Source organism: Lathamus discolor, chromosome 3 (assembly GCF_037157495.1).
Source record: "Lathamus discolor isolate bLatDis1 chromosome 3, bLatDis1.hap1, whole genome shotgun sequence".
Taxonomy (NCBI): domain Eukaryota; kingdom Metazoa; phylum Chordata; class Aves; order Psittaciformes; family Psittacidae; genus Lathamus; species Lathamus discolor.
In genome coordinates, this window is record NC_088886.1 from 122114532 (window position 1) to 122139946 (window position 25415).

Genomic DNA, 25415 nt, shown 5'->3' on the forward strand with positions numbered 1-25415 from the left:
GCATGGCCACTGCTGCATCTGTTTAGTTTTCAGCCAGAAAGCAGCAGCCAGAAGAAGCAAGGCTGAACACCAGAGGCATATTGATCATTATAGTGCAGATGAAAAACACCTATCAGGTCACAGGCTGGCCTTCCTTTCCTCTAAAATAGATCCTCAGTAGTACTAAATCTACTCTAGTTGAAAGGGGGAATGAATAGTTCTCTAACAGGGTGAGCAGGGATTTGGGAGATGGGTGTCTGAAGAAAGACTCCTCTGCCACTTCTTAACGGGTAACTAAATGGTATATTCTGCAAATCGCAATGGCTTTCACAGTGGTTCTAAATCATGAACCCAAGATCTGAGAGGCAAAGAACCGGTAATAGCGATACCGTGGTGGTTGTGTCAGGGTAAGTGAATAAATGCCCGCTGCCCTGGCAAATGTAGCAGGCATTTCAATTTTCTGTTTTTACAAGGATGCAGAATATTGGCATGCTTGGTCTTCCCTCCTGTGGCACAGCGCCATAATTAAGGTTTTAGTCCTTTCATAATTAAGGTCTTAAGCCTGCTTCCAATTTCCCCTTCATTATATTTTTCAATCATAAAATCATGTTCAGAAGCTGAGCCAGCAGTGCACAGCATCCGCAGATGTAGGTAGAAACCAATGTATTTCAGGAAGGTAAGAAGTTGTTTATTCTGCAGTACAAATCTCAAGACAACATATGATTTGCAGTCAAAGAATCAGCAATGGAAAATGAATCTATCAGGGTCAGAAGAACTTCTCAGTGTATTTAAGTATTTTGAAATATGCCAACATTGTTGTAGAAATCCACACTAGCTGCTTATTTACATATATTCATTAGGACACAGAGCTCTGCTAGTTTAAACAAAGCATTCTGTGTGGTGTGGCACTGTGTCCCTAGTATAAATTGCTAGTTTTCTGTTGCTCTTAGGCTTTCTGCCCATCTGGTTTTGGATGACAGCCAGTTTTGGACAGAAGCATTTAGTCACCATAAACAGCCTATTTTAAGTGGGTGAGAGAGGCAGCGGGAGCAAGAATAGGATTTGCATTCTTATCAAGATATTCAACAAAGTGAATAAAACCGCTTAGATATTGATTTTTGTCTGCACTGAAGTAGATCCAGGAGCTGTCACTCTAGCTGGTGGACAGGCATGAGAAATCTCATCTCCTGCAGAGTTCTTTCTGAAAATTCCTGTAATTTCATAGATTTTCTTTTTACTGGGAGTTTTGAGAGAGGTATCAAATTCAGAAGAAGCCTTTGAGGAATTTCAGTACTAGAGAATTGCTTTAGTTTTCTTACTTTGCAACAGGCTCTGTTTGGAGTGCAAACACTGAGTCACTCATGTTCTTCCCTCTAATGCCTCTGCAGCTCTGAAGGATGCTGAGCTGAGAGCTCTGGCAATTCTGATGGATGCTTCATTGCATCAGTATGGAGGTGTTTGTATGCGGACAGACTATTTCAGGAGCTATGAGGTAAACCATGAATATCCTATTATGGTCAGCAGAATTGCTCCAAACTGAGTTCAGAATCAGAAATTTGGTAAATACCTGACTCATCTCTGAGCCTTTTTTAGTCCCTCAGATCCCTCTACCCATCTTCCATTAAGATGGAATTGGTGCTTCCCACTTTTTCTGTTTTGTCTGACAGACCAGAGGGGATCACTGCTTGAGCTTCACTGGAAGGTCTCTTTGTATTTAAGCAATTAGTCAGACACATGGCTAGGATAATGGTGACATGCTGTAGTCCAAATGTACCGTCTTTGCTCTTCTCAGCAAGGAGATAAGAGAGGCATCTAGACATGCAGCATTCTATAAATCAAGATATAGTAAGTTATTCCACAGCAGGAAGTTGAGGCAGAGATGGCATGTCGGACATAGAAATATGCTAATGGAAAGGAAATCTGGTGTTATGGTCTCAAATAGCACATACCTTTCCCATCCAGCATCTCTTGCTGGAGTCCCTGCTACACAACCACATCCCAACTCTGCCGGATTTTGGACTCCGGCATCTGCTGACATCTGCAGAACAGCTTGAACAGAGCTGTCTGAATATTTCTGGAGCCTTTTATCCAGAAAGTAAGACTAAAGTTGACCCAAATTAAACAGCACACTCAACTATAAAAAATGCTTTTGAAGATAAAGATGACCAGACTCACTTTGTTTCACCCAAGAAATTGAATCAGAGCATCAGTCGGTTTCTGATTCTGTAGGATTGAAGGTTTCCTCATGGTATTTGTGTCAGAGAGCTGCTGCCCAAATTCCATTCCTTTCCCTTCCCTGGAGAACCACAAAATGGAGCAGATATCATCTGTGTTTCCTCAGTGACACAGAGCCAGTACAACTGGCTCCAAAACCCTTTGCTGACACTGTTGCAGAGGGTGAGAAAGGCAGCCGGATGAAACCCTCCAATGTAAACCTCTACCTGCTGCCTTTCACAGCCACAAGATGTTCTAAACTTACCCAGAGTTAATAAAAGCACAAGAATAGACTGAAATCAGGGAGTACTGACTAGTTGCTTTCTTTCATACGTCCAGCACAGTCTGAGCAAAGCAGACAGTAGAGAGTTTCAGTCAATAGATGATCCATCAAACATTAACTCCCAAGACACTGCTAGCAAGTACACAGAATCATGTATTCTGGCCAGGAACTTTGTGGAAGATCTTCAGGTACAAACAGCACAGGCAAAGTGTGCACAGTCAAAGGTCTACACAGCTGATGAGTTCTAAACAGAAATAAAAATAGAAACTCATCTTTCTGCATCACATACCTGGTACCACTGAAGAAGGAGAATTCAAGTCCAACAGAAGCTTTAGAAAGAAAAAGGACAAGCACATGAGCCCTTGCAAAGTGTGGGTGATGTGCACATCTGTCTTTATCTAACCAGGGCATTCTGTGTGCCCAGAGTTTTGAGAAGGGAAGAATCAAAGAATCTTCCCGCAGCCTTGTTCCCTCCTCAGTGTTCCCAGATGAGTATGACCCCCACTATGTGCTTGCTATCACAGAACCTACAGCTTCCTGATATTGACATCAGGGAATGATGAGGATCTACAGGCCCCAGATTAGCCACCCCTGCTTTCAAATTACACCAAAATAAAAACAATTACCTGAAGAACAATGGCTCAAAATAACCAGAGGAGAGACCTCAGACTGATGCCCTCTTCGGAAGGAAGCAAATGATACTCGGAGAGAAAGCACAATAAGATCATCCTGCGGATGCTTTAGAACTAAGGAGATCTCAGTTTGTACACTGGATCAAATTTGCTCAATACGGATTTTCTCAGATTGTATTTCCTTTTTAATCTGGATAATTATTGCAGACAGGTATGTTGCTGTCTGCACAGTTACTTTTCTAATGGAGTTATGAGAAGTGACATAATTTGAAACAATGTCAAATAAAAAGCAAAAATTTCCAAGACAAGCAGTTGCAGATTGCTTCAAAGCTATGTTATCTTGTTATGGTACTGCTGTAAGAAGCGAGTTCTTGAAGGCAGAGAAGGCATAATCTTACACTCTCTACTTCACCTCTGCAAGCGTGCAGCAACCAGAATTTAGTGGCTAACTGCCACTGTGTTTTAGATACATCTAAGCTTGATTACATTAGACAGATACCCTCCCCAGTGGACAGCCATGCTCAGCTCCCAGCACTGTTATGAGCAGCAGACAGAGCTGATGGGAGGATCCACCTTCCTGTGCCTCAGCCCAGCCCAACTCCAGTGATGCCCATTCATTGTAGATCCTCTGCTGATCTTCACTGACCTGCCTCAGGTACCCTGGACTGTCCTAAAATGAACAGACCTTAGCAGTGAAGGCAGTATCTCTGAAGGCAGCATGGACGAGGAGCCCAGCATGCAGAAATGGAAAAGCCTGCACTGATGATTGGTAGTATCATAGGAAACCACAACACTCCTCCTTGAGGGGTATTAGCTCCTCAAAATGGCTAAGAATCAGAACAGAGAAACCAAAAACATGATGAAGGATTTAGAGTATCCCCTGATGTTTTTGCCCAAATTGTTGAATTCACAGAACAGATGTTTTATATAAAACTGGCTTTGTTCTTAATTGGGAGAGATTATTCAAACAATGTCTAAGCCATATGGTCCTGTAAGTCTCATTCCCCTTTGCCATTGCTGGAGAGGCTAGCTTGGCATCCCTCCTTTTCCAAGTCATTTCCTTTTCACAGATATAATAGCTGCTATTTTTCTTTCTATTGGTGGTCCCTAGGTCCCATTACTATAAATCAGGGCCTTAGGCCCAAAATTACCTCAAAGGTGGGTTTGGATAAGTTACTTTTAATGATTTTCAGTAGTAAGTTGGTCTAAAAGAACATAAAGGGAAATGCAGATTTGAGATGACAGAAAGCTCATTAGGAGTAATGATGACAGTGGGTAGTGTTCATCTCCAACACTACTTACTGGAAGGAAGACCTGGTACCAGCTGGCACTTTTCCTGCTCCCTTTCCTTTTGTAGGTGTCATAATGCATAGTGGGAATTTTCAGGGGCATTTAGGGCATAGTAGGAAAACCAGGGCACGTTACTGACATGACTGTTAGACAGCACTGCGTGCCAGGCAGGCTTCAGGCTGAAAGAAGGTGTGATGGTTGAGGGCACTGCCCTGCAGCAGCACTGCACTGGGCACATGGCTGGGCTCAGCACAGCCTGGGTGTCTACTGCCTATTTCTATTGCACCCAGTGTCGTCCACGATTTTTCACCAGCTGAGAGTGACAATGTTTCTGGTAAATTTAGAGCACACTTTAAGAGGTTTGGGCTGCAACATAAACTCCAGACACTGTCTGGATGAGGTGGTTGCAGTTACCATAATAGCAGTTGGAAGCAGCCAGGCAACCCCACAGACCCGTCTCTCTCTCCCCCAAGCTGCTTTCTCTAAGGCCTGCAGTTTACTGGCTGTTATATATAAGTCTCCTGTTCAGCATTCCCATTAATCACCATATAAAAACCATCCATTGCTGCTGTGGATAGGCTGCATGGGTAAACTCTACTTGAAGCAATGCCCACCTTGAGCAAGAGAGTCTACAAAACTGTTGCATGCCCATACCCTTTGTCAGTGTGGCCCTGTGGAAAAGGGAACTTGAGGGAGATGATTACTTATGAGTCCTCCCTATTGCTCGCCTTGTCCACTGCACCCACGGATCCTTTTCAGCATTGCTGCATGATCTTCAGCCATCACGATGGGTCGCAGCTTGAGTCCTAGCAGTTAAATCCTGGGGCTTTCTTTCTCCTCTCCATAATACCGCTATTTACTTGATGTGACCTCATTTGCCAAGTGATGTAACAGGGTGCCCGATCGAGCCTGGCACATCTAAGCAGATGTTTTTACAGAAACGGCATTATGAAATGAAAATATCGCCTAAAACCTGAGCAGCACAAGAGATTACAATGGCCTTTACTCAGATCAGCTTACCTAAAATAGCATTGAAAGTCCTTTGGCTGCAGTTGCATGCTTCCCTTTTCAAAATGAAAGACTGTTGCTCGTACTACCGTAATGTGACTCCCAAAGGAACCAGCAGCTGCAGGTTTTGAATTTTATCATTCTTGGCCTCTCTGTTTGATAGAGTTGGCTGGAGCATGTCCAGAGGACCCTCCTCCCATAAAATTTACTTCTTTAACTACTATAACAAAAAATGGTTGCACGCGCTTTGCGTGTGTGTTTTGGTTTAGTTTCCAACGAGGTAATAAATTCTATTTCAAACAAGAATATAAATCCAAAGAGTTTGATCGTTAATCTGACTTGCTTTTTTGTTTCAATGCTCATTGGCTTCACCATTTACATTTGCTGTCACATCACATTATCAGGTATGGCTAAATATGGATCAATGAAGTCCAGCAGAAACAAATAGAAGATTGAGAGAAGCCTGAAAGAACTTTCTGTGTTCATTTATCAAAGGATGAGCAGAATAATAATGTCTATTGATAAGCACATTCCCAGCTCCTGCTTAGCTTTTTTCACTGGAGGCACTTCAGATAAAACACTCTGGCCTATACAATCACTATTACACGTAAAAAGATCCTGAACAAATATGCCCATTTTTGCTCTTGCTAGACTCAGTTAATTTAATAGAGGCCTCAGTTTTCAAAGACAGATGCCTATGTTTATCCACAGCACTTATGCGTGTGTCCTTTTGTTCCCCAAAACCACATTTCTCTTTTACACACAACACATGCAGACAAGGGAGATATGACCTAAGCTCAAGACATCCTCAGGGTACTTGACAACATGAAACACAACAGCGTCCAGGATAAACAACATATTTTGGTAGCTGAGTGTAAAATTTTCAGCATTAACTCCAAGTACACTTAATGTTTGACATTACCATATCCAATGTGTCTCTAAAGCCATGTGGAGGTCATGTTCAGGGCAGCTCAACTAGAGAGCTATTGCTGGATTTCAGAGTCACAGACAAGGGAGAGAGCCTGAAGACAGTAAAGTTCAGTGTGAATTAAGCATTTACTTCCTTCGGGTTTCTTTTGAAAATCCCAGGCGAAATCTCTATCTTATGCTTAATTGGCAAATACAAAGATCTGTGCTCAGGGGAGCTACATCTGGTTCTTTTGCTAGTAGGAAATAAACTGTGTAAGAAATTCTTTCGCAGAAGGACAGTGAATCCAGTGGATCTGACAATTAATCTGACTTTCAGCCAGAATAGCAAAGGATTTTGTGCCATCCTAACTGCAGACGAGGGACAATGGGAGCCCATGCATGGAGGGACAGAGGCACTGGAAAAGTATAGTTTTTTGTCAGAACTGGGGCAGGACAGATGACAAAACAGGGGCCTGTGGATGAGCAAAATAAGATGGTGTATACCAGCAGTGGCAACTAGCCACGTCAACAAACAGCCCTTACTGTTGATCAGCACTTGTAAAAAAACAGAACAATTCCAATAAAAAAAACTAATTCATTTTGAGTAAATTAATTCCTCAAACTGCATAAGTGAGAAATCTAAAATGAAAGTAGAAATTATTAAACTTTGCTGCACTTCCTTAAACTCCATTTATTATCACTTGTAACATCCACAGCCTGCCTGCCATCCTTGTGTCTGCATGCTATTAACATCATATTATCACACCTACTTAAACTGAATATCCAACAGGACACTTCTTTGGCTGAGTATCTCCTTTTCCAGTCAGATTATGTTCCCTTAATAAATTCTGTTGCACTAATTCAACATTTCTATCCACTTTCCAGCTAGAAGGGCTTTAAAGAAAAGGCAGTGACTGAGAAAAAAAACAGGAAAATATGAGGCGTTTTTTTCCCCCAAAGTTTTTCTCCTTTTCAGAAAAATCCCCAGATTGAAGAATTTAAAGAGATAGCTCGGCACAAAAAGCTTTCAAGAAAATTAGAGGGGCAAATGGAGAATTCCTTATTCTGACAAATGTCTCTTTCATGCGCCCCCCTGAATGTAAAGAATTTGATGCAAGAGGCACAAACTATAATTCAGGAGAACACCCATACGTATGCACAAGCTCAGGAAAAATCAATAGGACTTAAATTGTAAATTGTGTTCTTTTGTGAGTCAGGACTGATGTGAATACTTGCAATCACGACAAAACAAGAAGCAGTCCATAAAAATGAAGAAGCATTTAAGTATTCAGTGAAATCATTTGATCACATGATTCTGCAGTATCTTCCATGGTGGGATGCTATTTTATTTCTAGAAAGAGGGATGTGGGTCACTGAGAAATAAGTGACTTAGCTCCACTTGCCTGTCTCTATTTATTTTCTCTGTGTTACACCAAGCACGTGGCAACTTCATTACAGAGACCATAGTCACATCTCACAGATATGGGGTGATGAAGAGAAAAGGAACACCTTCCAAACTAGACCTCAGATTTTGCCATGTCTCAGCTTCCCTACCAGTGGTAGTAAGAACTTTAAGTCTTATTTCAAGACTGTCTATAAAGTCTTTTTCTTGTCTTCCAGCCACAAAGTCACAAATAAAATTATATTATGCTATGGTGACTTTAGATCACATGAAAGATCTTTCTGTCAGTCTGAAATTACCAGTAAGGGGTTTAAAAATAATGTAAAGGAGTTTACAATGTTTTCCAAACTGAAGCTGAAGAGAATTATAGTTCTTCATAGATACTTCCAGAGTATTTACACACACTCTCCACAATGGCAACAGTACTAATGTAGCAAAAACTTATTTCTTTCGCATTAAGGACAATTTCATCTTCCATGGAATACAAAATGTTTATCATCTAATTTTGCTTTTTCTACCTCCTTGAAACCTGGCAGCCATTTAACATCATCTGTCCCTATTCGGATGCCCTGGATTATGAGCTGACCAGTTATCTCAATTCATTGGCTATTTGGAAAATTACATTCCCAGATAGTTCTCTCTTGCAAAGACTTCTACAACTCACTTGCTTCACTACACACATCTGGTTTGTATTTGTGTAGTATTGCCATTTACATAGGCTGACTCCATTTCCCTTTTCTGATCACCATATGTCATTTTATGCCTTTCTTTTCTCAGCTTTAATTCCACTTTGCAACCCAATATAATTGGCATCATCATCCACATCATAGGCTTTTCTTCTGCTTTTATAAACTATATGATAGGGAATATTAAGTTTCATGCATATTGTTTAGCAGTAACAAGGGATCACCTTAATTTATTTGAATTAATGAATTATCATAGACAAGAAATGTAACTAATGTAAATTCATGTTTTAGCCATGGTAACAGAAACTGCATCAACTATTGACACAGTGCAATTCTTTAAATGATTCAGTCTTCTGCAAACACATCATCTATGATTTTGCTAGTAAGCATGAACATTCCAACAAAAATTAACTGCTTCCCCTGCTAACACATTTTTTCTTGTGAAAAAAAGTAAGTTTATTTTCAAAGGAATTCTTAAAGCATTTTTTAGTTACTAAAAATGGGAAGGCAGTCACAAAAGCAACACTGAATGAAGTGAAAGGGTGACCTAATGTAATTTTGCAAAAATAAAAAGTAGCCAGTCAACAACACTAAACACAAAAGCATAACAGTAAAAAAAGGGTGGGAAAATAAGTCATTCCCAAAATGGGCTACAGTTTATTGCTGCGTACCTACAGCTACAGAAGTGGTGTAAGGAATATAGGTTTGATTTTCCCTTTTTACAGAAGTGTTTCTAAAATGTCCCTTTGGTAATCCCTAGCAAAACCTTGAATCTCAAGCAAAGCAAATACACTGAAGGAATTTGATGCCCTTCTTTTGAGGCACAAGTCTGCTTTCACCACCCTCCAAAAGAATATCCCAAATAGGAGGGTTTATAGAATGGCATTGCATGAGCTAATGCCTCTTAGCTGGATTTCTTTGCAAGTGAAAGCTCGAGCACCACCTGCTCACAGTATGAATCTGCTACAGCTCAGGAAAACTGCCCTGGGACTTGAATAACACTTTCTAAACCTTCACCCAAAAGCTGTTGAGAATCAGGGATGGAAAATGTAAAAGCCAACATACCTTCCCCTCTGGCAGTTAAACAGGTGTGTGCTACATTAACAAACCCCGTCAGTGTGCCACTGCCACCTTGACGTCATTGTTACTGGGTTGACAAAAGGTTTCCATGACAAACGAGAAAGCTGATCTGTTATCTCCCCTTTGGAGGAAAACGAAATGCCCTCTCGCCCATATTCTGCTAGAACCACCCATCTTGTTTTTGGCACATAGCAAAGAGGGTGCGCTTTTGTGACTGACTGAGATTTCCCCCTGCTCTGGAAAAGAGAAGCCACGGTGTTTGCTGTTTTTCCCCTAACTTAAAATAAAGGGTGTCACCCTCATCCCACTGCGATCCCACCCACCTCACCCACAGCACATTCTTCTTTGCAGGCACAATGACTACCACATTAAAAAAGAGAACAGATAACACTGAAAGAGGACAAACTTTGAAGCAATGAACAAAAACACTATTAAGACATTTGATTCTCTTCTTGGCTATGATATATTACCTCCACTAGCCGGCATGGCCAGTAATAGTTTGCAGATGTTTGAAACCTCTCATTTTGAACTTTGCCTAAGATTAGAAAGAGACCGCATCATGTTTAAATAGCAGCTGCAGAATAAAATAGGGTTGCCTTCCTAATGTGACAGAAACATTCATCCTAGCCTTAAACTGGGAGGACTGCTTTATATTCTATAAATATTGAGGAAGCTAAATTTTTGTGCATACGCACCCCCACACTGCAAATCTAATCTGCAGCAACTGATATGAAATAACCCCAAAGGAAAAGGCTGACCCAGCTGCCTGAATGCTGCTTAGGTTTTCATTACAATTTACCCCAGGCCTACAGCCCACCACAAACAGGAGGCAGCCAGACTAGGTCAGCCATGAACACCAGGTTGGCAAATTTGCAGGTCCAAATTTAGTTATTATTATCATTACTATTCTCACTAGAACCTAGCAGTCCTCAAAAAGGATCATGTCCTGGATATGGAAACAAAACCAGAGAGTCTTCAAGGAGCAACAAAGTATGTTTTCCTACAGACTTACTGCCATGCTGGTCCTGGCAGGGGTTTTACCCTGCACAGTAATGCAAATTCACCCTTTATTTAAGGACTGAGGCTTGACGCTAAATTCAGCCTCATGGGATTAGTTCCTGAGAACCCTTCAGGACTACTGATTCCACTACCTCTTGCTCCTACAATGATTAAACTTCAGCCAAAGGCTAACCAATTAACTGAAACAGATGGCTAAGCTTCTGATTTGAGGAAGTTAACATACAAATAGCTAACTTAAAAACAGGATTAGATCTCAAAATGAATTATTGTTCCCTGTCAGATGACATATATTTCTTCTTTGCTTGTCATCATGGACACTTTCTGAGTTTTTTGTGAATTCTTCATACTTACAGGTTTCTCGACGGGCACAAGCAGAGTTCTTCTGCGGCAGACAGCCCCGATACGAAACAGATTTTGAGAGGTCTGCTGTAGTGAACAAAGATGACCCTAGCCTTTATGCATTTGGTTTGAGTTAATATTTTTATCCCCTTAGAATACAGGAGATTTTTTTCCTAAGCTAGGCTTTTCCTAGTACACGTTTCTTCTGATTTTAGTAACATAAGGTTGTAACATACTGTTCTTGAACAGATGTGATTTTGGAACCTACCCTGAGGAATGCTGCTCACCTTCAGAGAGATAAACTCTAAACCAACTGTGTACTAGTGTCTTTGGCGAAGACAAAATGCCTTTCTTTGACTCCTGTTAAGATCATTTTAAATCCTGCTGTGTGACAGCTGGTTACACCTAATATGGCATGTAATATTAAAGATGTCATTACTGAATATGAAAATAGCTAACACTTTTGCAAATATAATCAGCATATTTAATTCATTGTCCCAGTGAGGTTCACAACACTGAAGACCTTCAAACTAGGGCAGGACTCAAAAACGTACACTTAACCTCAAGGCAGTGCTAACTCTATTCCTATTGAGTAGAGCATAGCATATGCTTAACATCAGGGGCATCTGCTTATCAGGCTCATGAAACAAGTCCTGTTTTATGGTTCAGCTCAAGCAATTTGCAGCTCTGTATTCATCTTCCTTATGACCAGTAATGTACCCATGAAATTATGTGAGGCTGGTGGCAGGAAAGAGAGGACTGGTCTCATCAGCGGGGCTGTTAGGCTGAACGAGGATGGCACACAGCACCAGCCCAGGAGAAGACAACCTGCTCCAGCCTCAGTGGCAAGCCCAGGTCAATATGTTCCCTTTACAACCAGAGAACAGGCAAAGGAAAACCACCACAGCTAATTAAACACTGTAGCTATTTAGCATAAAGAAACTATATAATACCCACTGATGTTTTACTACTGAGTTACAGCAACTCTAACACTCCCAGCAGGTGTGAGAACACATCGCCTGCATGTATTTTTTATTTAATTACCATGATTTTCAGAAATGTGCTCTGTGGTGTTCGGAGCACAGTCATTAATCTTCAGTAATCTCTCTGAGCAACAATTTCAAGTTTTACGAGCCTGGAGCCTGCTCCAAAGCAGCGGCTGTTATTGCCTGAACCCTGGGTTTTATGCAAGGAGTTGTCATAGCAACGTGATGGGAAGGGCAGAACCCAAACAATAATTGAGCATCAAAGAACTGTGAGGGGAAAATTCAGAACTAGATTCCATAGTACAGCTATAGGCTGTCCAAACTGCAGATTTTAAAGCTTAGGAAGACTGGATATTTTTATAAGATCTCTCAAGGATGGCTGTATTCCAGTAATGCATTATCACTGATCTGTTCCCATTATACCCCCCATTATACTCCATCCATTTCACTGAAAATGACATGTTTGTGGGGCAGTGGAAAAGCAATCTGAAAAGGAACAATTGCACATCCCTGCTTTTGGTAAAGAGAAAGAGGGAGGAGGAAAAAAAAGGTTATAATCAAAACTATATTTCAATAGCAAGCCCAGCTGTTGTAAAAATAATAATGGTCTTGGCTAGCTGCTTGTTGTGAAATAATGAAACTTCTGCACCTTTACAATATTATTGCAGGCATTCTATAGAGCACCCTAATAAAAATGGATGGCTAACTAAATGAGAAAAGGCTGCTGCATTGTTTTATGAGGCAATAATCCAGTTCCAGAGCACATAAATTGTAAACCCCAAACCAAAAAGTTTATATCAAGAACACAACAGAACTTTATTGTTATTGTTATCCTGTTGCTCTTGTATATGCTGTTAAAGATGTGTTCTCAAAATGATTAAAATATTAGAGTTAGCAACAGAGCAGCGCATGATTTGGGCCATTGCTGAGTGCCCCAAAACTGTTATGAACTTTCATGTAAGGAAAGCACTTTGGTTTATGCTCACATGGTTGTTTTGCTGCTTAAAGGTGGGAATATACAGATATGGAAGCCAAAATAACCAAACAGAAGGCCACTGCTTGTGACATAGATGTTCTTGGTTTTAACTCCAGCTCTGCTTCTTGTCCTGTCCTTGGACCCCTTCACTCTCTTATTTTGCTTCTGTGTCTATGAAACAGGGATAGTGTCAGTCAACTTTTCATGAGATAGAGTACAGGCTTGCATCTGAACTAATGTTTTTTTGTGGGTATTTTTGCAAGAAACATGCAGCTTGGATTAGCACATTTCTAGCATGGCAAACACCACCACAGCTTTGTAAAATCACAAGTCTTCCAGTGTTATCCCTTGTGCTTAACAGAGTGGCTGATATTCTTCCCTCTGTAAGATCTTCACATGTTAGGGCTGGTCCGGTTTGCCTACACCAAGCTTACCAAGCTATCTGGATCAGCAGGCTGTTCGTTATGCTCCTGACCGCTCACCCAGCTGCAGGCATTACGGGCACAATTTCATCTTTTCCAGCTTCTCACAGATCACGAGCAGTCCTCATGGAACAGAACCAGTGTAGGCCAGCTCTCCACAGATCTGGGCTGTGTGGTCAGTCTCTCAGCTTTTCTTGAGGGTCAAGCACCTATGCCATGTGGATTCTCTAGTAATGTGTGTGTCCATAAATACATGTGCTCATACTCCATTTCTCCTAATTAGATCAGCTTCTGGGTCTCTCTCCCTACCTTTATGCTGACCTCCATAGAAATGATTTTTGAGATCAGAAGCTTCTGTCAATTTGCTGGAAATTTGTCCAATGGGTACAAAAGTTATTAGAGAGCAAAGCGCAAACAGATGTGGAAACCATGACAGAAAACCTGATTTCCTAAGTTTAAAACTTTCTCCTATGACATGGGAAAGGACAAATCCCTTCAGGATTTCTCTACAAACCTGCCTGCCCTATAATAATTCTATTTATATCTATATCTGTCAACTAGCCAGGTTTTCATCCATTTAATACATGCCATGTTTATTTTCTATTGTTCTGCTTTGCTAGTAAAAATATCATGTGGTCCAAACCAACTGCCCACAAAAGGCTATCACTGAGACACTATTTCCTCTATTAGCTGAATTATAACCTCATTAAAAAATACCAAGCTGGTTTAATTTTATTATCTATAAACAGGTGCTAACTGGCATTGCTTACATGAGCTGGATTTAATCCATCGTTAACTCATGCTCTTTATTTGTAGTTTCATTGTTATTCTATTATATATACCAGGTTTGCAATCCAGTTGTAGTAACTAAAAATGAGACATAGCAGATTTTGAGAACAGCAATCTCTTCATCAGTTCACAGATGAAACGGAATGATCTGACACAAATCCTCTTGCTGTTTTTCAGTTTTTAGGTCAAATGCAATGTCTGAAGGTTTCTCAGGATTCTTTGTATTATTTATATCTCATGCAGGAACACAGACACCCATTACTATATCACCATAGCAGTTCTGTCTACTGCAGGTGAGACAACTCTTCTAGCAGATGAGACTGCTATGGGAACTGGAACAGAAACGGGAAAGCAGCTCCCTAATGGACATGCTAATGCAGCATATTCGCGACACAGATCTCTTGTCCCATTCCTTCTGGACAGGAGCAAATGGTCCCATCACACTAACACCTTTAAAAGCCATCTTGCAACAGAGGTCAAGGATCACCTGTGCCTGACAGCTGAACTGTACTTCAGTGTTAGCCCTGAACCCTAGAGACTGAAAATGACTCACCATGGGTACAATCTGAAGTTGCTCAATACAAGTACTTAAGTCCACGTCTGTTTGCTTGCACATCGCAGTCATGTTTCACTAATGATTCCTTTTCATGCAACATGCTAGAAACAACCTGCACAGCCCTCAGGATGGAACAGTACTATCAGTGACTACTCAGCACAAACCGTGTAGTGCTCTTACAGCTTCAGGATAAGGTACTTCCACTCCTACACTACTATAGCTCTTCTACCGCCTATGAGACAAGACAGTCAATGGTATGATGGTTTGTGTTATTGTATCAGTTTCTGATTTAGTATTCTTTGGCTTTAATGTAATCACTTGTCTGTGCACTTAGACATTTAAAGATGCTTCTTTCCCAGTCTACTCTTAGCTGCCTCTGCAGTAATAACAAAGCATGATCTCGGACAGTTTGGCATGTGATTAATAGCTGTTCAGATTGCTTTGGCAGTTTTAGCATATGCTAATTGGGTTAACAAGGTACTAAGTGCTCGAAGGTGTTATGAATGTGTTGTAAAATCAAAAGCTCTTCTGTCAAATGCATTCATTAGTCACGGTCTGTAATTTACTTGCAATAAGCCTACTCCAAAAGACAGTATTCCAGCATTTCTCCTACTTTTCCGTGAGAGACATTAGCACAACAGCACTAAATGTGTCTTTAAGTGATACCATCTCACTTCTAGAGAAGGAAACAGCCAGCAGGCTCCCCGGTTCCTTTGGACTGTGTAAAACTCCTTTTCAACTGCAGGCAGACAATCAAGTCACAATGGGTCCCATGCCATGGGTTGCTCTCACTGGGCTCCCCTCAGATAAACAAGATCCATTTGGCCACCTTGACGCAGCCTGTTCTCCAGAGGACTGTGGACATGGTGGGGCTTTGCCCACCCCTCTGCTTTATGAGGGACTCCCATACACTGCTTGGGGCTGTTCCACTCCCTACTCTTTTCCCCATCTCAGCCTCTAGGCTTTATTCACATTCTCCTTTCCCCCACCTTTTGTTCTCTAGGCATGATTCCTCATTTACACCTCTTGCTAATCAGTCACACTGCCTGATAGTATTTCTGATCTCTGCAAAATACCACCCATGGTGGTCAGACCAAAGGCCTGTCACAAATACCCTGCACTTTCCATTTTACAGGTAATCTCAGACTAAACAGTCATGTTACTGTTCAAGTCTACAGAACTGATCAGAAAGTCACAGTATCACTTCTTCCCATTGCCTATTTTGCTCAAACATGCCAAATTTATCCACTAATAAGAGACTGACTTGATACCTTCTCCTCCTTCTGCTAGTTCTCCCTTACTTAAATTCACATCTTGTTGTCATTTCTGTGTAACTGAGCAACTCATTATTTACTGTCCTCCCTCTTCCTGTTCTTTTTCCTTTCCCATTAACACAAAAGCCTTATTCAACAATGACATTTAACTTGATGCTGATTTCTGCTGTATTTGAAGTCAACAAAATAAGATAAACCATATATTTTTTCCTGATTACACTTTGTGACAAAAAATAATACCTGCCTGAAGGTGCAACTTAGCTGTACTGACCTGAGTAACTGTGCCAGTCATTTCATCCAGCCAAATCACTGGTGCAATTAAAACTAGATGATGTGACTAAAGCACTTCATTGACTAATCAGCATCAGTGATCTAAGTTCCTAGGCAACAAAGATGTTGAGTCTTACATCCTAGATGTATGGAGAAATGAAAGATGGGAAATTTCATTTTTTTCTTAGAAAAATGAAGATGGAGTAAACCACTGCACACTATGCAGTAGACAGGAGAATAATACATGAATATTGGAGAACAGGCAAGTAAATTATCATCCAATTAGGAGTTTGTTTCCATACACTTACTCACCCAAGAACACACTTCAGAAGAAGCTGGAGAGGAGTGTACAGAAGATGAGTTATTCTAAGGATCAGCTGACTTTAAATGGCAGAAACTCTTCATGCAACTAACACCCTTCAATGGAAATAGGTGTGACAGAAGGAAAGAAGTGTTTAATCTTTGGATCTAAAAACATGACTCTTCTTTGCTTGACTAAAAGATCAGTGTTGGCTCAAAGCCAGTATCAGTCTCACAAGACTCTCCAGTTTCAAGCATAAAGGTTCAAAACAATAACCTGGTTGAGAGGGGAGACAAATTCAGGTCTCACTGATGTCAGTCCCCACACACATAAAAGAGACAGGGTTTGGCCTGGATTCATAACTGGTTTCCGAAAGTGGAGGTAGGAACACACAGGTGTGATGAGCAGCTCATACATGCACTTTTACACAACATTTTTACATGAGTGAGTTCTGTATTTGCCATATTGCAGTCAGTGAGAAGAAACATTTATTTTTTTGCACCAAAAAGACAATTATGATCAGTCACATAATAGAAACAACTCGTGGAATAATCATCTGAACATTACAACAGCTCATAATGCTGTCTCTAAGCTGGCAATACAGAAAAGTAACTGGGCATACTGACCATAACCTAGCAAATAAAACACAACACTTTCAAATCTGACCGACTTCAAAGGATGATAAGTATATGCCCAGCAGGGACCTTACTTACACTGTGCTGAATCAAGGCCACCATTTGCTCTCTCTGCATGTGAAACAGTTTGGTCACCTACCCTATGTGGTGAGTAGAGGATGTGCAATTCAAGCTCCACATCCAGTTGCTGCTTCCAGTGATGACTTCTCTCTTCCTCAGCCACCACAGCCCCTACAATGTGCCACTAGTCTCTGCAGAAGGAATGGCTGCAGCTGGACAATCTAACACTCCTACCCTTTTGGGCTCCAGCAACTTAAAAGGAATGTGGAATGCTCGCAATGTATTTAATCCTGAAATACATCTTGCTGTAAGAGTTTATAGTCAGATAATGCTACGTATAGTAGTCCAAGCATGGCACCATAAATAAGAAAGCATTTAAATAAAAGAGTTTGCAGCAAATGTTCAAATCCAGTACCAAGATTCACTTCATTAAAAATGAACCAATATATTAATCTCTACTGCTGTATTTTTTAGACATGAAAAACAGATTCTGTGAGCTTCTGAGCACCGCAAGCTGCTTCTGCATTTTGAAAAGAAAGAAGAAATAGCATTATGTCATCTTTTTAAAGGCTTCTCCTTCCTTTGTATGTTCTCATTCTTACACACGTCATTTATAACCTGGTGTTCAGCCCTGGGGATGTTTTTTTCCCCCAGCTCAAAAATGCTTTCAGGAACAAGATTCTTACTATACTTAGACACTTCTGGTTAAATCTGAAGTGTCAAACCAAGACTTGCACAGAGGTTTTTTAAAACATAAAGTACCTGGAAAAAAAGAAAAAGTAGGACATGCAAGTGATTCTCCCTCAGACCCCATGGTGGAGTGATGGCAGCCAACAGCCTCTACAAACCCGACTGCTGAAGTGACTTGCCCTTCATACAGGTAAATGCAGGTAAGAGCACAGCTTCAGCTCTGGCTTAAGCATAAGGCAAGGAATTTCACATGAAATTCTATCTTGGTGAAAAACTTCAACGTGGATTTTTTAAAAAAATGCAACTGTCTGATTCACTTTTCATTGCCCTTCCTGCAACAAAGCAAACTAGAAAATCTATTTCTGATTTTTGCTGTATGGGTCATATGTTGTGTCACTGGCATGGGATACCAAGCCTCCCATCAGTTGCTCAGGATCCAAGGAGAACACCCTTCTCCTAGCTTGCAAACCTTGCTGTTTGTTGCTCCCATAGCTGTTCAGGCCCAGTTACAGAAAGTTGAATCACTCCTTAGTAAAGTTAGGCTTTAAACTAAATTAATCTTATTTACTGAGTTGAAGTTCCAGCCTAGAATTACTATGATGTTGGGAAAATAAGCACTTGGATGCAGAAATAATTTCATGGCTTACCTTTAGCTTTTAATGGATCCTAAATACATGGACACTAACAATCCTTGCGCAGATGATTTGGTTCCAAATGGGGCAGCTATCTATTCCTTCCTGAAATGAGCCAAGTTTCCCTCTCAAAACAGAAATGCAAAACCTAACTAGAACTTAAATGAAGAAAACAGGCAAATTCAGACTTGTCTTCCCTGCCTTCAGACCAAGCTGAAGGGCAGGGAAGACAAGATGCCTACAAATGACATTTTGAACTGCACCACCATAAAGATGTCAGGAAAGTCTCTGACCAAGTACTACCCATTGACCTCCCATAAGAATGGGTGCCCATGAAGTGCGACTGAAACAGAACTTTTCTTCATTCTGGGACAGCAGCGTGAGCTCTGGCAAACCACATCATTGCTCTGTGACCTGGTTTTCTCAGCCATAAAATGACTCTGACTGCTTTGCAGCAGACTGAGATCTATGAATATATTTGAAAGTGTAAGATAGGCATGCCATGCAGTTGAAGTCAGTTACTGTTTTGCAGCTTGTCTGCATATTTGTCAAAACAGGACTTACCATCAAAATAGAACAAAGCGCAAGTGAGACCTCTTCTGTTAGTGACGATAATGTGGAAAACACAGCAATTCTTCTGAAAAGGTAGAAATTCTTCCTAATTCTGCCATCATTCGGGACTAATTTAAAACTCACTAAACTGATAATAACTGCCATGATTGTATTTAATTTTCCTCAATCATATATATGCTGTCTTGGGATGCTCAAAATCTCTCTTTTATTGTCCCTCATCAAGAATTTAACTTAAGGATTTAAAATCATTTTTCTTCACTAGATTTATTTCCTCCTCTGCAGCACAAAGAAATCTAGCAAGAGAGACCAAATCTGTTGTGATTAAAAAGAAAAGCTAGAAAAGTGTTTTAGCTCTTGCAATGGTATTTTATATTGTTTCCCATGAGGAGAATTATCTCCATTAATGGTGACTGCAAATCCCTGTGTAATGGGACATTAGCTTCCCTTATGCTTGCTACTGAAATGAAATAAGACAACTGAAATATTACACAGCTGCTTTATAAAGCACTTATCCTATTAAGCTACTTAGCTGTAGTGTTTAGATCGGGATGGGATGCCCAGAAGAATTCTTTGGGGAATTTATCAGTTCTAACATTAAGAAATGCAAAGGAAAGCCCTCATTTATTGGGATCAATTTTAGCAGTTACTATATTACTCCTATCAACAAAAATGCCAGGTTCACAGATACAAGTGGCAGCCATTCAGATCTGCACCCTGGGAGGCACATCCTGGTTCTCCTGAAATGCAGCAGTGCTGGTCTTTCACAGCAACCAAGGACTGGGAGTCAGCAGATGGAAAGTAAGTTGTATATTTGCTCAGAAGACATCTGCTTTAGCCCAGCTCATACTGAACTATTTTTATTCATTTCTGTTCCCCCTCGCAGGAAGAGTGTTTTGTTCAAAGGCTGGAGGCAAATCTTGCTACTCCTGAAACAAAACTCTGAGCAGCCAATGGATTCCTGAAGGGCTGGATGTGGTGGGGAGCTACAAGATGCTCAGTGACAGATATTCACCTAGTGCACAGTAAGATGGTTTCCTTGACCTCATGAAACAAAACTGACTTACACTTCGTCTTGTTTTCTTTCCATTTCTTCAAGTGACTAATCTTTTCTGCCTTGCACCTCTGACCCCTAGCAGCTGCCTAACCCAGTGCAATAGCTCTTTTCCTCCCCTTTCTCCCTCTTTGCAGTACCTCATAACTAATTGCATTTCAGCTTCAACAGCGTTATCTTTTACATGGAAATGAGCAGCCAAGTGCTCGTAAATAACACATAGGCATCACACAAGAAGGTCATAAAGAAGCAACTCGATAAGCTTGGGAAAGGGCTGATTATTTTAAAGTCCTTTCTCAGTCCTCAAATTTCTCTCCTAGCAAGCTTGAAGGGCAGAGGTTTCCTAGAGGCAAAAGGTACCAAAGTTCCAGTTTTCAGGGGGGGCAGCAGAACTTCAGGGTTGGAAGAGAGTTTCTGGAAAGTAACTGCATGTAGCACTGAGACCAGGACCTCTGACAGAACGTGAAACCTCCAAGATTTCAAAAGACAACTCATAAAAAACAACCCCTGAAGATTTGGTTTACACCTCTGTTAAGGGGGAACGCAGCTGCAGTCTGCTCAGCCAGTGCAACAAAACTCAGAAGGTGATTCATGATCTGCAGCCCTCAGACCCTAAGATGTACCCTGCAGTCAGCAGCTGTTTAAGCCAGTACAAAGCTGGGGAAAGGTGTCCCCTGGCTGGGTCTGCTGCTGGGGTCATATGGGGACAGCAGAGACGGGGTGTTGTCACCCCTTCAACTGCCCCAGCACACACTGGCAGGCTGCACAGTGGAAGGTCCTTCGTGATGCTCACTGCCTAGCTGTGAAGGCAAAGACCAGCCTGCTGAATGCCCCTTTTCATATCTTCTATGTAGCAACAGATACAGAATGAGGTCTTTTACATTTCTAAGGAGAATCAGTTAAATTCAAATGAGAAAACAGCTCTCGCTGCATTATCTGTAGCAAGGCAGAAAGCTGAAGTTTCTTTGTGTGTGTTTCAATTTACTTTCTTCTCTCTATATAAATGTCACACTTCTAACTGATGGTTTAAAAACACCATCTCCAATTTTAAAGGAACATCACATGCTGTGGTTAAGGAGTGTCCCTTTCCCTGGTAGACCCCCTGCTGTCCTTTTCTACTCACTCCTCAAGATCATGCAGTAAATATCAACACTGAAAAACTTTTAGAAGTAATACATCAACCAAGGCCTGAGACCTGTGGGGCACAGCTGGTTCCCACCCTCAATTCTTCCTGCAGCCTCTGCAAGCTGAGAAAGCTCAGCACCTCTAGAGATAGTGCCCTAAAGACATGACAACAAACCCAGCTGCCTCCTGTGAAAATAAATAACCACCAGCCAACACAGAGCTCTTCTCCACGAGAGTGGAAAATACGCATGTGTGGTCCAGCCATATTCTTTCAGTAATTGTTTATTTGCAAGTACGGTCAGGAAGTGATGCTGTTGTGTCAGGAAAATGAACCCAGGGAGAAGAGGGGTTGTGGAGTTGTGCCATATGTTTCACACCCCTCTGTTTCTCGCCCACACACATTTAAGGAGGGTGAGCTTGATTTTGATTGTTGATGGATTTTGAACTAATTCAAGTTCCAAACATAAAAATAAAGTTGGTCTGGATAGAAGCAGCACTGTGGTTCTGGAAACCGAGGCTTGCGGGAAGCTTTGGATGTCTCTCAGCTGTAAGTTGCCAGTAGCAAGGCATGCATGTGGTTTACAAGGTGGGGAGAATGCTGACTTCAAGGCAGGGAAGTGCCTCCTGGGGCATCCTGTAGCAACCATACTTGGCTCCAGAATAAATACTGCCTCAGATCACTGAAAAGACTGTATGTGGATTAGCAGAAGCAACTGAAATAGCCCTTCCCATAACTTAAAGCCTTTACTTCCCCACTAAACCTAAGGGTGAGATGAGGTAACCTTTACTGGGATCTAATGGGAAAGAATACAAAAACAATACATTGCGTCCTTCTATTGCCTCCCACTCCATGCTCTTGTGATAATCTGTGGTCCTCCATGCTCACAGCTGTACTTGACCAGGCAACGCACAAAGACTGAAGTAGATGTGGCCTTGCTCAGAGAGTTAAGATCAATTAAATTCACTGACGATCTGCTCCCTGTTGCCCATAATCAGGCATTGCACTTTTTATAAGGCCATGTCTTAAAGGCCTCTTCCACATAAGAATGTGTGAGTGAGCGTTATATAGGTTTTGTGTATCTATACACAAAGGTTTGGATGGAGAAACGGTTACCAGCAGACAGCCAGCTGAAGGGAGGAAAAGTATGAGCTGAGACTGTAGGTGGTGAAATTTTCCCAAGAACTGAGCAGCTCCAGAGACAAGCAATCTCACTGAATCTCCAGGAACTGATAAATACAGCACGCCAAGGGTCAGCCAGATCCAGACAAGGCCACCAGTACACACTATCATCAACAACTGGTTGTCTAACTCAGACTACACCCAAGAATGCAGTGACTGCTGCATGCAAATATACATATACACTTGATTAAAGAAAGAACCCTACCTCAGAGCTACTGCACACCAGTACAACTCTCCACTTCTGAATTAAAGGTGTTCTTATAAATACTGTTTGTGATCTGTATTTTTCTGACTTGATCCCCTTTATGAAGAAAAAAAGAATTTGAAACTATTTCCCTTTGACCCCTTCCTTCACACAGTTTTGTTTCCAGTATCAAAACTCTTTGCTAATATTAACCTTGAACTTGGATGATCTCCAATGTCCTCTTTTGTCCTTGATCAATGAACTTAACGGTGCTGCTCAAAGACCCATTCTTAACACTAATTTCTGATCTCACTTCAACCTTTCGTCATTTCTAGACAATTATTGTGTGTTATCCCTACTTGCCCTTTCTAGCTGGAACCATGCGTTCTAAGGTTTTCTAAGTTTCTTGAACAAACCTGGCTATTCAGCTAATTCAGCTAATAAACACTAACTACACAAAACTGATGAATTCTAAAAGGAAAAAAAAATATCTATGCCAACAAGAAAACATATTGCTCCTCCAGAGGGATATATTTGGTATTGTACAGCCAAATCAAACAAACATGCTGTAATCACCAGAACAAAACCTCAGAAACAGCTCAAAACAATAGCATAGAATAAATAAATATGAACTCAAATTCTCTGAAGAACAAGAGGAGAATGGTCAAGTTTAGGTGAGGAACAGCTTCTTGCTTAATGACAACATGGAAGGTAGAACTTGAGAGGAAATAATAAGAAAAAATATACTCTTTAAAACAAGTTCTGAATCCTGCTTGCTCCTTTCTAAGCTTAGCAATTCAGATGATTTAGTGCCTGGCCCAAGGAATGCTACAAAGACAACCTCAGAATATTGACGGACACTTCCTGTTCTATTTATGTCCTCATTTGTGTGGGGGAACATATCCACTTTCAATTAACCCTTTGTCCCTTCCATGAACAGACAAATTTGAAAAACAGTGTGATGTTGAGCCAGAAGTATCTATTTCATGTCATGAGCAGTCTTGCTTACAAAGTAGGCCTAGGACCTTTCAGACCACAGGTCTTGGCAGAGTACTCCGGAAGTGTGCTCTCATCAGATGCCACAAAGCAAACAAGTCTGAGGGCAGCCTGAGGAATCACCCCACTGGAATCATAGCCCAGGACTGTCATTCTATGCTGTGCAGTAAGCGCAAGAACAGAAGTGAAAAGGAATTGTTCATGAGAAGAAAGAGAAGGAATTAGTGAATAATTAATACATCACCGAATGCTAATTTTGATAAGCAGTAATGAGGAAATGGCCTTTAATGGCTTCCAATTTAGCTGGCTCTCTCATTTTCCGCATACTAGGAGGAAAAAGGAACTCAGCCACTTCAACTCTTAATATATGTATATTTGTTTAACCATTACAGATGGAATCCTGCTGGGAAAAAAATACTATTTTTGACTAACATGAATCAATTTTAACTGTTTCCCACTCAGTCAAAGATCAATTCAGGTTTAGAAGCTCCTCTGCCATCTGAAGTCCAACTCAGTTTCTGATGTAACATAAATGGCAACAAATCTTGAACATCTGATTCTTTGAAAATCACAGCACATTTATAAAAGTCAAACAACAGCTGGCCTCTCTTTAGAGCTGAAAAAACAGAACATCCTTTAATTCTTGTGTGCAAATCAGTAATTTATTTGGAAACTTCTATTTTAAAATCAGTCGGGTTGGTGATATCTTTGAAAGAAAGATAGGGATTTTACTGCACTTCCCTCCTTCTTATACTGCTTTGATTGCATCAAACTGATTCACTTAGACATCCTCATAACTTAAACATTCTCTTTCTTCACAGCAGGCACCAGAACATCTTTTTTTTGTTGTTTGTTTGGTAATATAGATTTATTGATACTGAGCAGGATTGATTTCCTGCCATTTAACACTATTGTGAAGCCCACAGTAGAGTTTCAATAATATTTACAATTCTGCACCTTTTTCCTGTACACTTTAAAATTCCAGCCACCCCATGTAAGCAGGATTGCATGTTCTTCAGAAATGTCCTGTGATTGAGAGATACTATGATTGCACTGAATTTGGGATACTCATATCAAGTAAGACAACCTCTAGCTGTGTGCCTTGAACCTGTACAGAGAATGTGTTCATCAGCACCTTAATATGGAATCTGATTTTCACACTGCTTGCAGGAACAGAAAGGAGATATTGAGTGGGCTGCCACAGATACTGTATGTAAATACCCTCACATGACTGTGTTGGCCCTTCTACAATGTTCTAAGGAGAGCTTCGGCCTGAAAGAGTTTCATACGCTTGTTTTATCATAGAGAGACTTAACTTATATTTTCAAATGTTACTGATTTACTTTTTTTTTTTTCACCAAAAGACGCATAAGATTGAACTGATGTAAGACTGAAAGTATAACGAACACCAATCCTTATTTCCTAATTGAAAAAAGAAAATCTACGAAAATAACAAATATTCTTCATGAAATGGACAGCAACAGAAATGAAAATTTACAAAGGAATGCACCTCATAAAGTGGCCCATACTTCAGCTGCCCTAGGTGCAACTGGCAGTTATGCATGGAGGAAAAGGCTGAAATGAAATCGTTTAATAATCTCTTTCCCCAGGGCTGCACTTTTGGGGACTTTCATGTCTGCAGTTATTTATAGCTGCAAATAAAAAACTGGGAGATGTGTTAAGGAAATACCTGCTGCTTCTGCACTGGTCTGGAAATAAACCTGTGATTGCTGACCAGTTACCCTTCACAGACCCTCACAGGAATGGCGCTTCTTTTGGGAACGGAATTGTGTCTGAGCAGTCCGAGAGCAGAGGTCCCACTGAAGTTCCAAAGTGCTTTCCGAATTCCCAGCTGAGGTATTTAAGATGCATG

At 40.9% G+C, this 25415-nt stretch overlaps 1 protein-coding gene and 1 long non-coding RNA gene across 17 annotated transcripts in view; one reads left to right on the forward strand and one right to left on the reverse strand.

Annotated features, from left to right (window-relative positions):
* Nucleotides 1-25415, reverse strand: part of KALRN (kalirin RhoGEF kinase) — a 521871-nt gene that overhangs the window by 104265 nt on the left and 392191 nt on the right. The window contains exons 34-35 of one of the 16 annotated variants that reach the window (XM_065671405.1): nucleotides 18998-19070; nucleotides 14599-17631 (exon numbers count right to left, since the gene is read on the reverse strand). The exons of 12 other annotated variants lie outside the window; for them this stretch is intronic. In XM_065671405.1, coding sequence (XP_065527477.1) covers nucleotides 17582-17631; nucleotides 18998-19070 — 123 coding nt within the window. In that variant the 3' untranslated portion in view covers nucleotides 14599-17581. Of the gene's footprint in view, nucleotides 1-14598; nucleotides 17632-18448; nucleotides 18539-18997; nucleotides 19071-25415 lie in introns of those variants that run through there. 3 more of the 16 variants (XM_065671406.1, XM_065671407.1, XM_065671408.1) reach the window with 3 other exon arrangements.
* LOC136010355 (uncharacterized) lies at nucleotides 17456-20024 on the forward strand. Its single transcript, XR_010610849.1, has 3 exons — nucleotides 17456-18001; nucleotides 19683-19804; nucleotides 19890-20024. It is a non-coding gene; the product is annotated as an uncharacterized LOC136010355 (long non-coding RNA).